We start from the raw sequence: 19,910 nt of genomic DNA on the forward strand, positions 1-19,910 counted from the left end.
CAGCTCAATCGGTTTACCCAAATCCTAAATTCACCAAATATAGTACTATTTAGTACTTTTCGTACACATAAGTACAAATTTCCAAAACTACCTACATATCTCGCTATTCTGCATTCCAACGTCAAATTTCAGTTTCTCTAAATTTAATTTCAGTTTCTCTAAATTTAAATTGTACCAAATTTAGTACCGTTTAATACTATTCGTATACAGGAGTACAAGCTTTAAAAACCACCACCTTATGTCGAGTCTAATTAATTCGCAACTGTAGTTCTATCCATAAACATGCTACGAAATTTTTAACAAATTTAGTACATTTTAGTACTTTTCGATTACTTGTAGATAGAATTTCCACAACCCCTTTGGTACATCTATCCTACACTCCATCAATGACCCTCATTCCAAATTTCAGAGTTCTAACCGGTTCGCCAAATACAAAGGTTACTACATTTAGTACTTCTTAGAACTTTTCGTACCGTTCGAGTACGATTCGATTTTTCGAATACTTGTAGATAGAATTTCCACAACCCCTTTGGTACATCTATCCTACACTCCATCAATGACCCTCATTCCAAATTTCAGAGTTCTAACCGGTTCGCCAAATACAAATGGTACTACATTTAGTACTTCTTAGAACTTTTCGTACCGTTCGAGTACGATTTTCCAAAAATCCAGCCTTTGGACCACGAGTGACACTCATCCGTTTCGTTGATGAATCGTTAAATCACTCAGTCAAACACTTTACTCTTTTATTATTAGAATAGATAATCAGGGTCCTAATGCTACTTTTGAAAAAAAATATATATCTAAAGAATCGGTGGCTTGAGTCTGTCTTAATATTACATTCTAAAAACTAAGATTGGGCCCTACTTAATTAAAAATGTTCACATGGGATGAGAATGAATTCTGACATTTAACCTTATAATTGAATACCACTCCACTGCGCAATCTCTTGAGTGGTATCTTATAAAAATAAACAATCAGAATTTAAATAGAAATTCCATTATACGACATTTTTTACTTAACAACAATAATAACAACAACACTCAACAAGAAAAAGAAAAGGTAAGTGTCCCACAAGATAAATGTCACATATTTAGATAAAGAAATTTACATTATTGACAGAATTGTTGCTTTCCAGCTATTCAGCTACGCCTAAAACGTACCTTAACCCACACACAAAAAATATAGAAAAGAACCCTCCACGAAATTCAATCAAACGAAGATATAAAAGAGAAACCTGTTATTTAGAATTTCTAAAACCGATAAGAAAAAAAGTAGAAAAAGAGAATAAAAAACAAAAAACAATAGCTGGATATCATAAAAAAACTATGTGTATTAAACAAAACATTTGTCAAAAACCGAAAAATAGAAGTTGAATGAAAAAAGTAAAAAAAAAACAAAAATAAATAAAAACACACAAAATCTCAAAACCTAAAAGCAAACCAACACAGTTTTTTTTATGATTTCACATTCGAACATGAGAAATGTCACGACGACGATCACGCAGCCCAAAATGAAACCACATTTCGAAATTCAGAAATTCCACAAGAGACGTTGACAAAAATAATACAAAACTTTGGACAGAAATGAAAACGTCAACTAACCGAAAAAAGTTTAATACCCGCTGAAGAGTGAAGTGTTTCAAATTGATATCAAAATCTTAAATTTGAAAATTGTTTAATATTAATTAATACTAAATCAGGTGTTAACCATATGTGTATCCGTAGTCATGCTTACTTGGTATACGAAGAGTCAAATCTTGAAATTTAACTTAAAGGGCAGGGGTTTGTGTGGATCAATGGTTCCTATAATCGGACATGATCTAGGCTTGGTAAAGATAATTGGCTTTGCAAAGATTGGTTCAAATCGGATAGTTCATTAATTTTCAGTAAAATGTTGACTATATTGAAAGGCGGCGGGGGTACCAGAAGGAATGGTCCGATATTCACCATCTTCGAACATGATTTATATTTGGAAGAAATATCACGATATGCAAAGTTTGAATGAAATCGCACCAACCCGTCAAGCAGACAGGCGACATTTGTAAATCGACTCCAAATTGTCTGAAACGGATTTGGTGCCAAGAAACATAAAGTCTAAGTGTGTATAACCTTATTAGGTTGAGGCATATCAGCCGAAATCTACGGAATCCGATCGGAGTTGTCGCGGTATTTACTGACTAATCCGAAGTATCGCAACTTACACTTTAAGTTTTTCAACGTGTAATTGAGGCATGAAATTGATTATAGCGAGAATGTAAACCAGTGAAAAATATTCGTAATAAGGCGATCAAATTTTGTCCCCATAGCCTACGGTCTGTTTTTTGGCATTTTTCACGCCCGAGTGAGTTTGTCATATTTACATTTTTTGGTAGTGATCCTTAAAAAAATAATCACGCCTTTATTGGTACTTGAAAAAAATATTATTTAAACAAGTGGAAAAGCGTTAAGTTTGGCCGGGTCGAACTTTGGATACCCTCCACCATAGATATACTGACAGGTACTAAAGTGGACCTATACCGAGATTTATAAGAACGGATACTAAATTACAGTCAATTCGGTGGAAAAAACGATAAAATCCCCTCAAAATACTGAAAATTAGGAGGTACCGTTAATGGGGGGGGGGCTACCAGAAAAAATGGACCTATATTTATAATTTTTGTGGATACATTTAGTATCCAATAAGAACCCAATGTAGCAAATTTTAGCGAATTCGGTTGAAACACGCACTCAAGAACCGAAAATTGGGGGTAACGTTATATGGGAGCTATACCTAAACGTGGACCGATATATCCCATCATCGAATTTGACCTGCATGCAGACAAAAGACAAACCTATGCAAAATTTCAGCACACTATATCAATTCCTTCAGAAGATAGCGTGATTACAACAGACGGACGGACATGGCTAGATCGTCTTAGAATTTTACTCTGATCAAGAATATAGGGTCGGAAATTAATATTTCGATGTGTTACAAACGGAATGAACGGCTGAAGCTTGAAATTTTGAGTGTGGGTTGTAGTTGGTGTGTTGGCGTGAGTTAAGGCTGGGTTTTTGGAAATGCGAACTGGAAGAGTGCAAAAAGTACTAAAATGTACGAAATATGGTACCCTTTGTATTAGGCGAATTGGAAAAGCTAGAATTCTGAAATTTGGAATGTAGGTCAATGATGGAATGTTAGAAAGGTGTACAAAAGGGTTTTTGGAAATTCGACATATAAGAGTTCGAAAAGTACTAAACTTTACTAAATTCAGTTCTAATTGTTTATATATTGAACATATATAGCTAGAATCTTGAAATTTTATAAGGAACCTGTATTCCTTATAAAATTTAAAAATGTGGTTTAGATGTATGGAAATGGTTTAAGATATTCGTACTTATGTGTATAAAAAGTACTAAATGGTACTAAATTTTAGTTGAGTGTAAAGATAAGAAATCCTGAAAATAGGAATTAGGACTACTATTGGAGTACAGGATTGAGGTAGCTTTAAAAACAAATACTTATGTGTAAGATTCTAAAATTTTGAATTAATATTAAAGTTGGAGTGCAGAATTGACATATTTCGGTAGTTTGAGTACTAAATGGTACAAAATTTTGATACAATTTAGATTTGAGTAAACGGATAGAGATGGAAAACTTAAATTTGAAATGAAAATTACAAAATTAAAGTGGTATTGGAATTACGAACTTATGGATACGAAAAACACTAAATGGTACTAAATATGGTACAATTCGTTTTGTGTGAGCGGGAATCCTAAAATTTGGAATTTAACCCTTTCAGTGTCAAAAAAATTTTGTCGCAATAAAAATCTAAAATTTTGTACTTAAAATCATATGAAGGCACAGATGTTAGAAAAAAAGCAATTCTTATTTTAACCCTCGGACAATTTTGTCCGCCCTTCAGCAAAAACAAAGACATCAATTGTAACGGTACATAGGATAACCGAAAAATTGCAAAAGAAGAGAGTAATTTTAAATGTCGAATATATTCGACAAAAACACTGAAAGGGGAGTCATCCTACACTCCAAACTTAATTCAAATTCCAAATTTTAGGAGGTATTTTAGAAAATGCGTAACTATGTGTACTAAATCGTACAAAGTTTAGTACAATTTAGATTTGAGTGAAAATTTATATTTGGAAATAAAATTATTGTTATAGTACATGATTGAGACAGTGTTGGAAATTCGATCTCATAAGTATGAAAAGTGCTAAATGGTACTAAATATGGTACAATTTGGGTCTATGTGAACGGGTAGGGCTGGGAAACTGTAACTTATGATTAAAATTATTGTCGCAGTGTAAAATTGAGGAAGTTTAAGAAACTCGTATTTCGTCTACGAAAAGTAATAAATGGTACTAAATTTGGTACAATTTGGATGTTAATGAACGGATAGATTTGGAATCTTTAAGTGTGGACTTAAAGGTATTATTGGAGTGTATGACTGAGGTAGTTTTCGAAATTCGGAAATTATGGGTAAGAAAAAAAAACTAAATTTGGTTCAATTTGGACTTTGGTTGAATTAGGATCACTGTTAGAGTGTAGGATTGATGTTGTTTAAAAAAAATCTTACTTATGAGATCTGGAATCCTGAGATTTGGAATGTAGATTATTATTTAAGTGTAGGATTGAGCTATGAAAATTCGAGTTTATGTGTACGTATAGTACTAAATGCACTTAATTTGGAACTATTTGCATTTGGGTAAAAGAGAGAATATACCAAATCTGGTACAATTTAGTGAAGTTCTTTAGTGGAGTTCTTAAATTTAGACTTACGATTACTATTTGAAGACAGAATTGGAATATTGAGGTTGGTTTGAAATATGGGTAGGAAAAGTACAGAATGATACCAAATAATAATTTGAATTTTAATGAACAGACAGAGCTGGAATTTTTAAATGTGGTCTCACGATTACTATTTGAAAGAAAAATTGAGGTACATTTGGAAATTTGTACGAATAGTACTAAATTTGGTACAATTTGAACTTTGGTGGAATTAAGATTACTGTTAGAGTGTAGGATTGATGTAGTTTTAGAAATTTGTACATATGAGTATGAAAAGTACTAAATGGTACTAAATTTGGAACAATTTAGTTTTGGCTGAATCCGTAGATTTGGAATTTAGATTAGTTGAAGTGTAGTACTGAGCTATAGAGACAACTTTGGAAACTCGAAATTTGGATTTACGTAACGGAGAGAGCTGGAAACCTAAAATTTAGAATGTGGGTCACTGTCGGAGAGTTAGAAAGAACTACCAAAGGGTTTTTGGTATTAACTGGTACTAAATTTAGTAGCGGTGATGGTATGGAGGTAGTCTCGAAAATGATTACTTCTTTGTTGGAAAAGTGCTAAATGGAACTAAATTGGGAGCCTGTACGTATTTGCTAAATATATAATAGAAATTCTGATCTATTTTAATCTATGTAAACATATGTTCTCTTTTTTATACCCTTCACCGCACTGTGATACAGCGTATTATGTCTTTGTACATATGTTTGTAACAGGCAAAAGGAAACGAGAAAGACCCATAGTTCCTTTTGAGAATTGCATAGAATAACTTTCTGAGTCGATTTATGCTTGTCCGTCCGTTCGTCTGTCCGTCTGTGGGTGTTAAATTGTAAACAAAGTAAAGGTCGCATTTATGATCCCATTTGGATGAAATTTGACACAGCTCATTTATTTGGCTCAAGGACGAACCCTATTGAGATTGGAGAAAATCGCTTCAGATTTCGATATAGCTCCCATGTATATTTTCGTTCGAATGGTGCACCAAAGTCCTTATATATCTTTCGATTTGCACGAAATTTGGCATAACGTACTGAATTGAGACTAGAGTGATGTCTGCCAAGTTTCGTGAAAATCGATCCAGATTTAAATATAGCTTCCATATAAATTTTGCATAGCTTACTAAATTAAGCCTAGAACGATGTGTGTTTAATTTCGTGAAAATCGGTTCAGATTTCGATATAGCTCCAACATATACATATATATTCATCCGATTTTACATAAATCGCGCACCAAAATCCTAATGTTTGTCCGATTAACACGAAATTTAGACAGCAAATTGAGGCCTGAATGAGGTATTTGTGTTTTGTTGAAATTGGTGCAGATCCAGCCATAGCTTCCATATGTACTTCAAAAGGGTGTATGATTGAAATTAAATTTTGAAATTAAACAGTACGGCGTACCGAATCATCAATTTAGCTATAACTCGTTTTCCATAAATGTATCCTATGGTGAGCAGACGACTCTAAATCTGCCCGAATGGAATTAAATTTATCATAGGTTGCAGAAAGACATGAGTATGTTCCTTTGAGGGAATATTGACCTACAAGTGTAAGGATACATATGTACAACATACCCAGAGTGGTGAAGTCGGCCCAGTCCGACTTTACTACTTTCCTTACATACATATACGCTCCTGTAACTGAGGGTCGATGGGTAAACATATGTTCTCTTTTCCTCTTTACGTCAGTCGTTTTTAATGATCAAGTAGCGGGCACTTTGCTTGTACATATTCTTTAAAAAATCAACGCCTATATTAGGGATTGAAAAAAATGTATATTAAATATCCACATAATCTACTCCTTTGGTAGGTCTTTAAAAATCCATGCCTTCGTTTCAAACCGATGCCATATATATGCGCTCTACTACTAATTTCGATATAGATATAACATTATAAAATGCTCTAACTAAGTCTGAAAGTTTATATTAATGTTTTTCTCCAACTCCGGTTCACTTTTCTATATTATCTTCAAAAAGTATGGTGTTGAAACACTGTTTTGATATTAGTTTTCAAATGTTATTGGTCTTAAATTTATTATCAACACCAAAATTAATTTTTATTTATTTTTTTATGTAAAGTCATCTCACATCATAAAACAAATACGCGTTAAAAAAAATTTGAACGATTTTCAAATGTGAGTGAACGATTTTAAGGAATATAAAAATCAATCGCACGTCTTCTTTGGGCAATTCTATAGAAAAAACGTGTAAACATTGTCTGAACACTAAAGTGAGTACACTTTATTATCAGTGAGCCACCGATTATGGACAGTGACTCAAATGTGTCATATTATCTACCTGTAAATTATTCTGATATGAGATATTGAACCACGTACCTGTTGAGAGTACGAAACAGACGTGATCTGGATAAAAAGGGATTGTTTGCTTTAGTTGTATTTTGAAAAACGAAAAAAATAATTATGGGTTTTTTCAATAATAAATATAAAAAATGTTAATCTGCAATTAACACGTGCTTGTTGCTCCATAATAAAATGTTGTTTTGTATCTTCTTTTAATGGGATTTTAATATTGCCAACCTATTTGTCTGCTTTTTTAATACTCATTTCCGATCATTGCGGCCAATAAAAATCATCATTATTGTGAATTTAAAAAATATATTAACACCCAATTTTGCTGTCATTAACATTTTGGCAATCAATCGTCGGGGTATTGCTTATCAAAATTTTATGCAACAAAAAAAAAAAAATTGACCAATAACAAAATTTGTCATAATCAGCAATTATTAGAATTTCCGTGCTCAACAACAGCAACAAAAAAGGAAGCCGAAAAAAATAAATAAATCATTTTCATAAAAAATAATGATGAAATAAATGACACATAATAGCTACGCCATTCCTCCAATTCCAATTAAGTCGAGAGTTCTCCACGGGTTTTAATTGAATATGCGAAAAATGCTTTTGATGAATGCAAATCACTTTAAAGCAACGTGAGAAACCACTTGGTTGTCATTGAACTCTTTCTTTGAAAAAAGGTGCAATAATTGTTCTTCTGGCATGAGCATGAACATGAACGGATGGCCAATTTAGAATAAATTCAATCAAAGAATTGAATTTACATATTAAATTGAAGAAATCAAAACATTTGATTTACCGCTGAAGTGATGGGAACTATAAAATAGTTTATAATTTCCCGAGATAGTTGAAAACTATGAGAAATTTTTGAGTCTTAATTACACTTAAGACATTAAGGTGGGTGCATTTTGTAGGCCTTAAAAAACACTCTTTAAAAAATCAACACTTTTTGTGTGCTTTCAAAAAATAATAAAACCCGTTTTTGTAGATCCACGCCTGTAAAAGGCTTTGAAGAAATATTCTTTAAAAGGTCCACGCCTATAATAGGCAAGGAAAAAATATTCTCTAAAAAATGTAAACCTACAATAGGCCCTACAAAACATTCTTCTAAAAATTCACGCCTATAATAGGCAAGGACAAAATATTCTTTAAAAGGTCCACGCCTATAATAGGCAAGGAAAAAATATTCTCTAAAAAATGTAAACCTACAATAGGCCCTACAAAATATTCTTCTAAAAATTCACGCCTATAATAGGCAAGGACAAAATATTCTTACAAAAGTCCACGCCTATAATAGGCAAGGACAAAATATTCTTACAAAAGTCCACGCCTATAATAGGCAAGGAAAAAATATTCTCTAAAAAATGTAAACCTACAATAGACCCTACAAAATATTCTTCTAAAAATTCACGCCTAAATAGGTCTTGAAAAAAAAATATTCCTCTAAAAATCCACGCCTTAAATAGGCCTTGAAAAAATATTCTTTAAAAAATCCACGCCTTAAATAGGCCTTGAAAAAATATTCTTTAAAAAATCCACGCCTTAAATAGGCCTTGAAAAAATATTCTTTAAAAAATCCACGCCTTAAATAGGCCTTGAAAAAATATTCTTTAAAAAATCCACGCCTTAAATAGGCCTTGAAAAAATATTCTTTAAAAAATCCACGCCTTAAATAGGCCTTGAAAAAATATTCTTTAAAAAATCCACGCCTTAAATAGGCCTTGAAAAAATATTCTTTAAAAAATCCACGCCTTAAATAGGCCTTGAAAAAATATTCTTTAAAAAATCCACGCCATAAATAGGCCTTGAAAAAATATTCTTTAAAAAATCCACGCCTTAAATAGGCCTTGAAAAAATATTCTTTAAAAAATCCACGCCTTAAATAGGCGTTGAAAAAATATTCTTTAAAAAATCCACGCCTTAAATAGGCCTTGAAAAAATATTCTTTAAAAAATCCACGCCTTAAATAGGCCTTGAAAAAATATTCTTTACAAAATCCACGCCTTAAATAGGCCTTGAAAAAATATTCTTTACAAAATCCACGCCTTAAATAGGCCTTGAAAAAAATTCTTTAATAGGCCTTGAAAAAAATTCTTTACATAAATCCACGCCTTAAATAGGCCTTGAAAAAATATTCTTTACAAAATCCACGCCTTAAATAGGCCTTGAAAAAATATTCTTTACAAAATCCACGCCTTAAATAGGCCTTGAAAAAATATTCTTTACAAAATCCACGCCTTAAATAGGCCTTGAAAAAATATTCTTTACAAAATCCACGCCTTAAATAGGCCTTGAAAAAATATATTTTTAAATATTTTTTAATAGGCCAGGAAAAAATATTCTTTAACAAATGTAAACCTACAATAGGCCCTACAAAATATTCTTCTAAAAATCCAGGCCTAAATAGGTCTTGAAAAAAATATTCTTTTAAAAATCCACGCCTATAACAGGTCTTGATTATATAATCCTTGAAAATCAAAATCCACGCCTATAATAGACCTTGGAAAAATATTCTTAAAAGAGCCACGCCTCTTTTAGGCCTTAAAAAATATTCCTTAAAATATTCACGCCTCTTTTAGGCCTTAACAAGTACTCTTAAAAGAGCCACGCCTCTTTTAGGCCTTAAAAATAGTCCTTAAAATATTCACGCCTCTTTTAGGCCTTAACAAGTATTCATTAAAAACACGCCTTCTGTAGGCATTGAAAAATATTCTTTAAAAAATCCACCCGACAGAACTTCCGTTGCATAAGCCGAGCTTTAAAAAGATTTCCAGGCGCGTAGGTCTTTTCCGCAGTTTTTCCAGTTTGAAAGATCATATTCGGCAATATTGTCCTCCACTTGATCTTCAGCTGGTTCGCCTTTATATGCCTTTTGAGCTGGGACATCTTCATCCATTCTCACAACATGACCTAGCCAATATAGTCGCTGCAGTTTGATACGCCTGTCTATGTCCATGTGTCCGAGAATAGCTGATGCTGCTCATGGTTCATTCGACGGCGATATTTACCGTCAACGGAGATCTGTCCATAGATCTTTCGGAGAATTTTTCTCTCAAACACTCCAAGTGCTGCCACATCTGCTTGCGTAAGTACTCATGCTTCAGATCCATATAATACAGTGTTGGGCAAAATTAAATAGAGAGCAAGTGTGTAACTGAGCGTAACTGAGAATTCACCATTAAAAACGTCTAACGTGAAGAGAAAGAAAGAGAAAATATGTTTACCAATCGACCCTCTGTTACGGTAGCGTATATGGGTAAGCATGCCTGATATAATAGCACGGGTGTATCTTCTTCTCCGAATTTCAAAATTGATGTCATTAGTTTTATTTATGGCGGTAGCAAGGAATATAAAATCTTTGACTACCTCGAAGCTGTAGTTCTCAAGTTCCACAGTTGGTCCGAGTCTACTGGACGTCTTGCGCGTTGATAACATCAGCTTGGTCTTCTCGCCGTTTACTGCCAGACCCACATTGACAGACTCCTTCCCAATTTATTCAAAGGTGGCTGTTACCGCTCGTAATGTTCGACCCATTATGTCGATATCATCGGCGTTGGCGAGTAACATGTGTTGTTTGGTGTACAGAGTGAGTTTCTATTCATCTTTTCCTCTCGTATGGCATTTTCCAGCAGGATGTTAAAAAGGTCACACGACAAACTGTCACGTTCTCTGAATCCTCGTTCGGTATTAAAGGGGTAGGAGAGGTCCTTACCGACTTTAACTGCTGATGTACCAGTTAAAGTTATCCCGCATAGCCGAATTAATTTTGCAGGAATGCAGACATTGCTTTAAACACCTCTGAACGGATAGGGCTGTCGAATGCGGCTTTATAGTTGACGAATAGGTGGAATGTGTCGATGTGTTTTTTGTGGGTTTTTTTCCAGGATCTGGCGTAGAGTGAAAATCTGGTCAATGGTGGATTTTCCAGGTCTGAAGCCACATTGATATGGTCCAATAATGTCATTGAACATTGGCTTCAGTCCTTCACACAGTACGCGGGTTGGCACTTTATATGCGATTGGAAGGAGACTTATTCCTCTATAGTTGGCACATATCGTCTTGTCTCCTTTTTGTGCACGGGACACAGGGTGCTGAGGTTCCAATCATTGGGCATGCATTCCTCCCTCCAAATTGTACCAATAATAGACAGATGCTAGTAAGGAGCATGCCCAACAGGCTACTTACTAGCATCTGTCTATCAGTCTTGAATAGTTCGCCTTGTAACCCATTGGCACCTGCTGCTTCATTATTCTTCAGCCGATTGATTGCTATTCTGACCTCATCTTGGCTGGGTGGTAAACACTCTATATTTGGTTCTGGGGTATCCTCTTCACCGCTACTATTTCATACCAGTGCAATCCAAGTGCAGATCTGGTCCTTTATACGTTTGCGGGGGTCGTCAACATTTGGGGGGTTTGGTTTTCTTTTTCGTTGCTTTTTCATAGTAAGAGGGTTTTTCCGAGTGTGGGCAACTAACCCAACGCCTCAACCAACTTTTTATAGATCTTATGGGTGAACTCACGGCACATATTATTTTTCAATGGATGATGAAAATAGTTACCCCAGGTGACACCGCGGCGAGGTCAGTGTCCACAATTGAGATGAAAGAGGGACCAAGATAAGCCTAGGCTTCGCCATGTTAAAACCAAATAGTCCTTGCTTGGTATCTATCATCCCCTACGTTAACCATTCACGCTTATAATAGGCCTTGAAAAAATATTCTTTAAAAAAGCCAGGCATGTAATAGGCTTTGAAAAAATATTCTTTAAAAATGCACAATAGGCCTTTGAAAAAATATTCTTTAAAAAATCCACGCTATAGGCCTTGAAAAAATTTTCTGAGGAGAGTCTTCGTTTGAAGGTCTTCTCAATTCGAATTGCATTAGTGGAGACTCAACTGTATTTGTTTAAAAAAATTTTTACTTTAAGACCCACACCCACATCAGGATATGGTAACTATGAACCATCTCTACACATTTCTCACAATATGGCAACATATACATACAAGCTCCCGATACATTTGAAACCAATTCAGAGTGTACACTGTAATGTACAATACAAATAAATAATGTAAGAAATGATCGTTCAAAAAGCCATTGTACTTTTGTACTAAACGACAGCAACAACAACAAAAACAACGAGAATTGAGCTTACATACAAACAATTCAGTTTAGTTGGTATCTAAAGAAGATAGTTTTTGTATGTTTGTCATCTAAACGAAACTGGTCTCAAATTAAAGATGTACACACACACAGCATGGGCACATGGGCGTGTGTGTTTTGGAGAATATGTATGCCAATATCCAAACATGCATCCATCCCCCATACATAGATGCACGCGATCCAAACTACTCTTTGGACAAAAAATAAACAAAAACTATAACAATTACACATTCGTGCTCCCAAAGTGGGAGATACAGTTTAAAGAATTTCTCAAAATACGAGGGTGGATTTGGAAATCAATCGACGGCTCTTATATTACTTTTATGTAGATAGTAATGGACCTAAGTGGTTTCAGATCGAAACCGTGGCTATGTGTGCATATCAAATTTGGAATTTAATTGATTATTCGAACTTACCAGGTTTGGGGTTCTTCAAATCATCTAATCTTACCTGTAAGGAAAAAAGTGAAAAATTATTGATTTAATAATTTAAACCAGTGAGCGGAGCAGTATAGACGGACAGGGCCGACCATATGACACCCTACACAACTACCACGAAAAGCAAACTTTCGGCGATTCTATATTCTGAGCCTGGGCAATATTTGCACCCTTTTTACCGATTATAGATCAACAACTCCACTTTCTAAGTCTTGCATATTTTCCAAAATGTTTTTTTCTTGAAGTGAATTTTTACGCCATAAAATAAAAAAATTGTCACTTTAGGTTTTGGTTGATTTGACCCTCGGAAAATTGACCGATCATCATATAAACGGCCGCTCTAAGTATTTGGTCAGATCCCCTTCACCTTGTAAAATATGTTATGTTCTGCATATAAAAATTGCCTCTAGAGTGACTAGAAAATCTGACAAAATTAAAGTTTTCGGTTCATTTCACCCCCTGAATGAAATGTCAACTTCACCGAAAACTGTAGGCGTCGTCCTTGACCATAATCGGAAATTCATGTACAATTTCAAAGCGACATTTCCGTCCTCTAATGGAGTAATAGTAATACTATGCACATAGTCACCTTTACCTAATTACGTATAACTCCCACATCAGAGTACATACAGCCATATAATTGGTATCAATTTGAAGGTCAACAACTCCTCTTGGATATACTATCAACTTCTCGGGTATATGTCCTTCAGGAGCAAGTATATACCCCCCAGAATAAAAATTTTGTAATTTTTCAGACAAAAGTCAGGGTCCATTTGACCCTCTTAATATTGACCGATCTTTATCTAAACATAAGCATTATTCATAGGTCCGATCCCCTTCTCTATGTAAAATTTTACGATGTTCTGATCATAACTGCGGTCTCTGGAGCGACCAAAAAAAACCGACAAAAATTTAGTATTTGGTCCATTTCATCCCCTAAATATTAACCGATCTTTACCAAAAACAATAGGGGTCGTCTTCAGTGGCCAGAACCCATCCTACATGCAAAATTTCGTGAAGATTGGTCCATAACTGTGGCCTGTATCGTGTTTATAAATTATAATAAGACGGACGGACGGACACACATGTCTAGATCGACTCAGCTAGTCGAGATATGACGATCGGTATACTTAAAGGTGGGTCTAGGACCAATATTTCGCGGCGTTACAAACTTTTGGGGCTGCACAAAGCAATAATACTCTGACAACATAGTTCTGTAGGGTATAAAAATATGGGATTTATAAAAAATAATATTTCAAATATATGTAGATATATACGTTGGAAATGAACGATAATGACTAATGGACCTAGAGGATATGTTATTTTCATAAATCATATTATCGATCCAAGACCAAAAATATTAAAAAATGATTCATATGCAATCTTCGAACGTATTATAACCTGAAAAAAACATAATATAAATTTCAAGCCCATATTTTATACATACACCCACATAGGCTCAAACGTCATAATTATTAAACTAGACCCCAGAAACATTACGTCACATCTCGAAAAAGTAATCATAACCGATCTGTCCATTATAACATATATCCAAACTCAAAATATGCACAATTAAAAACCGAACTTCACTAAATTTTGCATGAAATTTAATTCTAGGAATTTAATATTATTTTGTTGTACGAGCCACAATTATTATGCGAAAATCGGGAAAAATCTGCTTGTCTCAGTCTGTAGGCTAATGTAATCCCCATTCACATTGATACGATAAGAATATGTGCCCTGCGAAATATCGATTTAGAATCCAAGTTATTTTGCAATAAATCCATTTCATACCATTTCAAGATGATTTATAACTGCCCGTTAATCCATCTGTCTGTCTTGCCGACTGATGCTCAGGTTTACTCCATTAGGAATTAATCGTTCTGAATTATATTTTGCAATCTATACTAATAAAAGAGTAAAGTGATTGACTGTCTGACTGATTTAACGATTCATCAACGCCCAGACGAAACGGCTGAAACTAGAATCTTGAAATTTTGGCTGAGGGTCACTCTTGGTCCAAAGGTGACAGATAAGGCTGGGGGTTTGGAAATTCGTACTAGAACGTACGAAAAGTACTAAATGTGATACGATTTGTATTTGGAGAACCGGTAGAGCTAGAACTCTTAAATATTAAATGAGGGTCACTGATGGAGTGTAGAATATATATAGCAAAGGGTTTTTTGGACTTTCGGACTAAAAGTATGCGAAAAGTACTAAAATGTACTAAATTTGGTACAATTTCTTAGAGTGTGAATGGATAGACCAAAAATCTTGAAATTTGTAATGCGAATTAAGGTTGAGAAGTGCGATCGATATAAGGATGAGGTTTTGAAATCGTGTACTCATGTATACGAAAAGTACTATATGGTACTATATTTGGTACAATTTTTAATTGGAGGTACAAATAGAACTGGAATCCTGAAATTTAAAATTCACATTACCACCGGAGAGTAGGATTAGGAAGTTTTGGATCACTGAGGCGGTGTAGGTTTGGATTAAGTAGGAAGTTTTGAAAATTCGTACTACTGTGTACTGAATTTGGTACAATTTAAATTGTGCGTGAACCGATAAAATTGGAATTCTGAAACTTGGATTTAAGATCACTGTGGCGGTGTAGGTTTGGATTAAGTCGGAAGTTTTGGAAATTCGTACTACTGTGTACTAAATTTGGTACAATTTGAATTGTGGGTGAACCGATAGAGTTGTAGTCCTGAAACTTGGATTTAGGATCATTGTGGCGGTGTAGGTTTGGATTAAGTAGGAAGTTTTGGAACTTCGTACTACTGTGTACTAAATTTGGTACAATTTAAATTATAGGGGAACCAATTGGAATCCTGAAATTTAAATGTTAGGTAAAATTTGGATTTGGGAGAACCTTTAGAGATCGAATCATGAAATTTGGAATGCGAATTAAGGTTGAGAAGTAGAGTCGATATAAGGAGGTGGTTTTGAAATCGTGTACTCATGTTTACGAAAAGTATTATATGGTACTATATATATATATATTAAAGAATACTGTTTTTTAAGATTATCATTGTGTCTTTGTGCATATGTTTGTAACAGGCAAAAGGAATCGAGATAGACCCATTGTTCCTTTTGAGAATATGCATATAATGACTTTCTGTGTCGATTTATGTATGCCCGTTTTTGTAAGCAAAGTACAGGACGCGTTTATGATCCGATTTGGATTAAATTTGGCACAGGTCACTTATTTGGCCCAAGGACGAACCCTATTGAAATTGGAGAAAATCGGTTTAAATTTAGATATAGCTCCCATGTATAGTTTCGTCCGATTTTATGTAAATGGTGCACCAAACTCCCAATATTGGTCCGATGGAGACAATATTTTGCACAGAGTACTGAATTAGGTCTTAAACGATGTATGCAAAGTTTTGTTGGAATCGGTTCACATATAGAAATAGCTCCCATATATAGTTTCTCCGATTTTATGTAAATGGAGCTAATGCTGCCCATGTCTGTCCGATTGAGACAAAATTTTGCACAGCGTATTGAAGTTGCTACAAGATTACATCCGTGAAATTTTCTTGAAATAGGGTCAGAGTTTAATATATCTCACATATTATTTATGTAAATGGTGCATCATAGTCCTGTTCTATTTGCACGATATTTTGTTGTTGAAATCGATTCAGATGTAGATGTAGCTACCACATTTATTTTTGTCATATTTTATGTATATCGTATGTCTTATTGGATTAAAGTCGTTCCAGGTTAATTTCGTCCAATTCTATTTCAATGCATCTTTTGTATGTACCCAAAGTAGTGAAGGGTATCATATAGACGGCCCCGTCCGACTTTTGAACTTCCCTTACTGGTATGTTTTATATTAGTTCCACATAGGAAATGATCTAGATGTAGGAACTCAAAATATAATTTGTATAAATGTATATATTTTAAAATACATGTTTAAAGGTGATCTATCCAAAACAAACTTAGTAATTTCATTATAGCTTTCGATATGGTGTTCCCCAAACTCGTTTGAAGCGAAATTTGATTCAAAACTAATATTTATGCCATGCTTAGAAATAAATGCGTAGATGGGGCCAATTGGTCCGCACTACTGATTCCTACAATTACGATTTTAAGACTCATCATTCCGAAATTGTCTTCAAAATGTCACAATAGTGTGTTTCAAATTAGAACCCTTGTCCTTGACAGCAGGTGAGATCTGATTGTTAATAGTCCAAATGCTTTAAAAATCAATTCTTATCAAAAATATAGAGCCCAAAATAGAGCAAATTTTACAAAAGTTAACATTTTAAATATTGAAAATCGAAACAAATAATATAAATACACAATTTTACACTAAAGAGCCTTTGACCTTCAAACAATTGAAGTACTATTTCCAATTCTTCGGAATTCATTAGTGCTGGCCATATAGAAAAGTCTAACCTCGTATCTTATAATTAATGTGTTAGTGTAAATCCTGTCACACTATTAAGCATAACAGGATTTAGAAGTTAGTACCTTTTATGGGACAGGTACCTAGCTGAAGAGAGAACTACGGTTTGGGCATCACTGGAAATGCAACCCATAAACATGATCCATCCCACACACCAATACTAACACCAATGCATATTGGAAAGATGAGTTGTGGAGGAAATTTTTTTCCGTGTGTATGTACACCAAGAAAGAAAAATAACCCAAGCCATGGTGAAAACATAAACATCGCGGGGCATCATCATTGGGTACCTGAAGTGTGGGACTTAAACGGAGAATGTGAGAAAAAACCCGCGGCTCAAAAACACACAGATACATTGCAATGCAATATAAGTAGACATTAAGATGAGATTAGGATGAGTGTGCCAGTCAGCCAGGCAGGAAAATACAAAGCTACACAAACACATATGCAAATGAATGCTGGGTATGTGTGTGTGCGTTCGAACCAAAGGAGTGCATTTTACCTGTTGTATGTTGATGAAGAGCTCTGAGTTAGGTAGCCACATTTACCCACCACCAACACCACATACAAAAAATATAAAACCTCTGTTCTCTGCCGATTACCCACACAGTTTCATTTTGTTAGCTTCGCTGAGTACAAGAGAGTTGAGAGCATACACCACACATACAACAGACTACGAAAAAAATCCACTCAATTTGTGTGATAAGTAAAACAGCCGAATAACCACTCTTTGGAGATCCAGTCAACCAGTTGAAATCTTCTATTCGAACAGAGCGTTTAAGTGACGGTGTCATAGCGTCCGTCTAACGTCGTCTAATAAACAAAAAATAAGAAAAACAACAACAAAAAGAATAAGTGAATATTATCTCCAGCCACAACAAATGATTATCTCGTTTTAGAGAATAATTTTGTGAAGTTCTAAAATAATTTTCGGGAAAAATATACGAAATTTTTTAATGTGCTGCTGCTTGCCAATCCTCCAGCATTATTATGAAGTTTAAGTGAACAGCCCCGGTTTCGGTTTATTTTATTTTATGTTTGTTTGTTTCGTTTTCGTTTCGTCTCGCGTAATAATTTGAAAAACGAAAATTCGAACTAAGTTTTTTTGGCGGAAGTGAAGAAGAAGAGACTGAAAGAAGATCATTTTTTTGTGCAAAAGAGGAGAAACTATTCTGTGATCTTTGTTGTCATTTTGAATTTTTGATACACAACAACCGGCACCATGTTTGATGTTTTTGGCTCCGTCAAGGGGCTGCTGAAAATCGATCAGGTCTGCATCGATAACAATGTCTTCCGTATGCATTACAAGGCGACGGTAATCATATTGATTGCCTTTTCCCTGCTGGTGACCTCCAGGCAGTACATTGGTGATCCCATCGATTGTATTGTAGATGAAATCCCCTTGGGTGTTATGGATACCTATTGCTGGATTTATTCCACCTTTACTGTGCCAGAACGTTTGACCGGTGTCACCGGCCGTGATGTCGTCCAGCCGGGTGTGGGTTCCCATGTTGAGGGCGAGGATGAGGTGAAATACCACAAATACTATCAGTGGGTGTGCTTTGTGCTATTCTTCCAGGCCATATTGTTCTATGTGCCACGTTACCTCTGGAAATCATGGGAAGGTGGCCGTCTCAAGATGTTGGTCATGGACCTGAACAGCCCCATTGTCAATGACGAGTGTAAAAAAGATCGCAAACGTATATTGGTCCAGTATTTCGTGGACAATTTGAACCGCCACAATTTCTATGCATTCCGTTTCTTCCTGTGCGAAGCGCTGAACTTCATCAACGTCATCGGACAAATCTACTTCGTGGACTTCTTTTTGGATGGTGAATTCTCCACCTATGGCAGTGATGTCTTGAAATTCACCGAAATGGAACCGGATGAGCGTATCGATCCCATGGCTCGTGTCTTTCCCAAAGTCACCAAATGTACATTCCACAAATATGGTCCTTCCGGTTCGGTGCAGAAGTTCGATGGTCTCTGTGTGCTGCCCCTCAACATTGTCAACGAGAAAATCTACGTGTTCTTGTGGTTCTGGTTCATTATCTTGTCCATATTGTCCGGCATCTCGTTGGTCTATCGCATTGCCGTTGTCATGGGTCCCAAATTGAGACATTTGTTGTTGCGTGCCCGCTCCCGCTTGGCCGAAGTCGATGAAGTTGAGGCTGTGGCCAAACAATGCAATATCGGTGATTGGTTCTTACTCTATCAATTGGGTAAAAATATCGATCCCCTAATCTACAAAGAAGTGATAGCTGATCTCTCACATGAATTGGGTGTTAATACAAGTCATAAGCAACGCATGGAACCCTAAGAAGCGAGAACGAGGAGGAGGCCATCATCATCAAAATAAAACATCAACACGAACACCACCAACAACCAACCACAACATGAAATATGTATGAAGAATTTCTTTGATATCAATATTTTATTATTTTTTAAATAATTTAAAGACATTTTTACAAAACCCAACTACTTTAACGAAAACAAAAACGGGCGGGAACGACGTCAAGATAACGATAAAAACGACGATTTTTTTAAAAAAGGGGAAGACGAAGAAAAAAAGACGAAGCTATGAAAAAAATATCACAAAATTGCTGTGAGGTTTTTTATAATTATTTCTATTATTTTTTTGTTAGAAGTATTAAGTAAGAAAAGAAAACGAAAAACGACAACAACAACAATTTTAAATAGATAACAAATTTTTTTTACAAAAAAATTTTAAAAATGCTATATTTTTTATATAAATAATTATTAGTAGAAAAAATCGAAATGCCACAAAAAAA

At 34.9% G+C, this 19,910-nt stretch overlaps 1 protein-coding gene across 1 annotated transcript; it reads left to right on the forward strand.

Annotated features, from left to right (window-relative positions):
- The first annotated feature begins 18,340 nt into the window (after positions 1 to 18,340).
- Positions 18,341 to 19,467, forward strand: LOC133334768 (innexin inx2). Its single transcript, XM_061543092.1, has one exon. The coding sequence runs from the start codon at positions 18,341 to 18,343 to the stop codon at positions 19,436 to 19,438; it is 1,098 nt and encodes a 365-aa protein (XP_061399076.1). The 3' UTR covers positions 19,439 to 19,467.
- Positions 19,468 to 19,910: the final 443 nt, after the last annotated feature.

Source organism: Musca vetustissima, unplaced genomic scaffold (assembly GCF_032173495.1).
Source record: "Musca vetustissima isolate MV318-11 ecotype Yass unplaced genomic scaffold, APGP_CSIRO_Mvet_v1 utg11850, whole genome shotgun sequence".
Taxonomy (NCBI): domain Eukaryota; kingdom Metazoa; phylum Arthropoda; class Insecta; order Diptera; family Muscidae; genus Musca; species Musca vetustissima.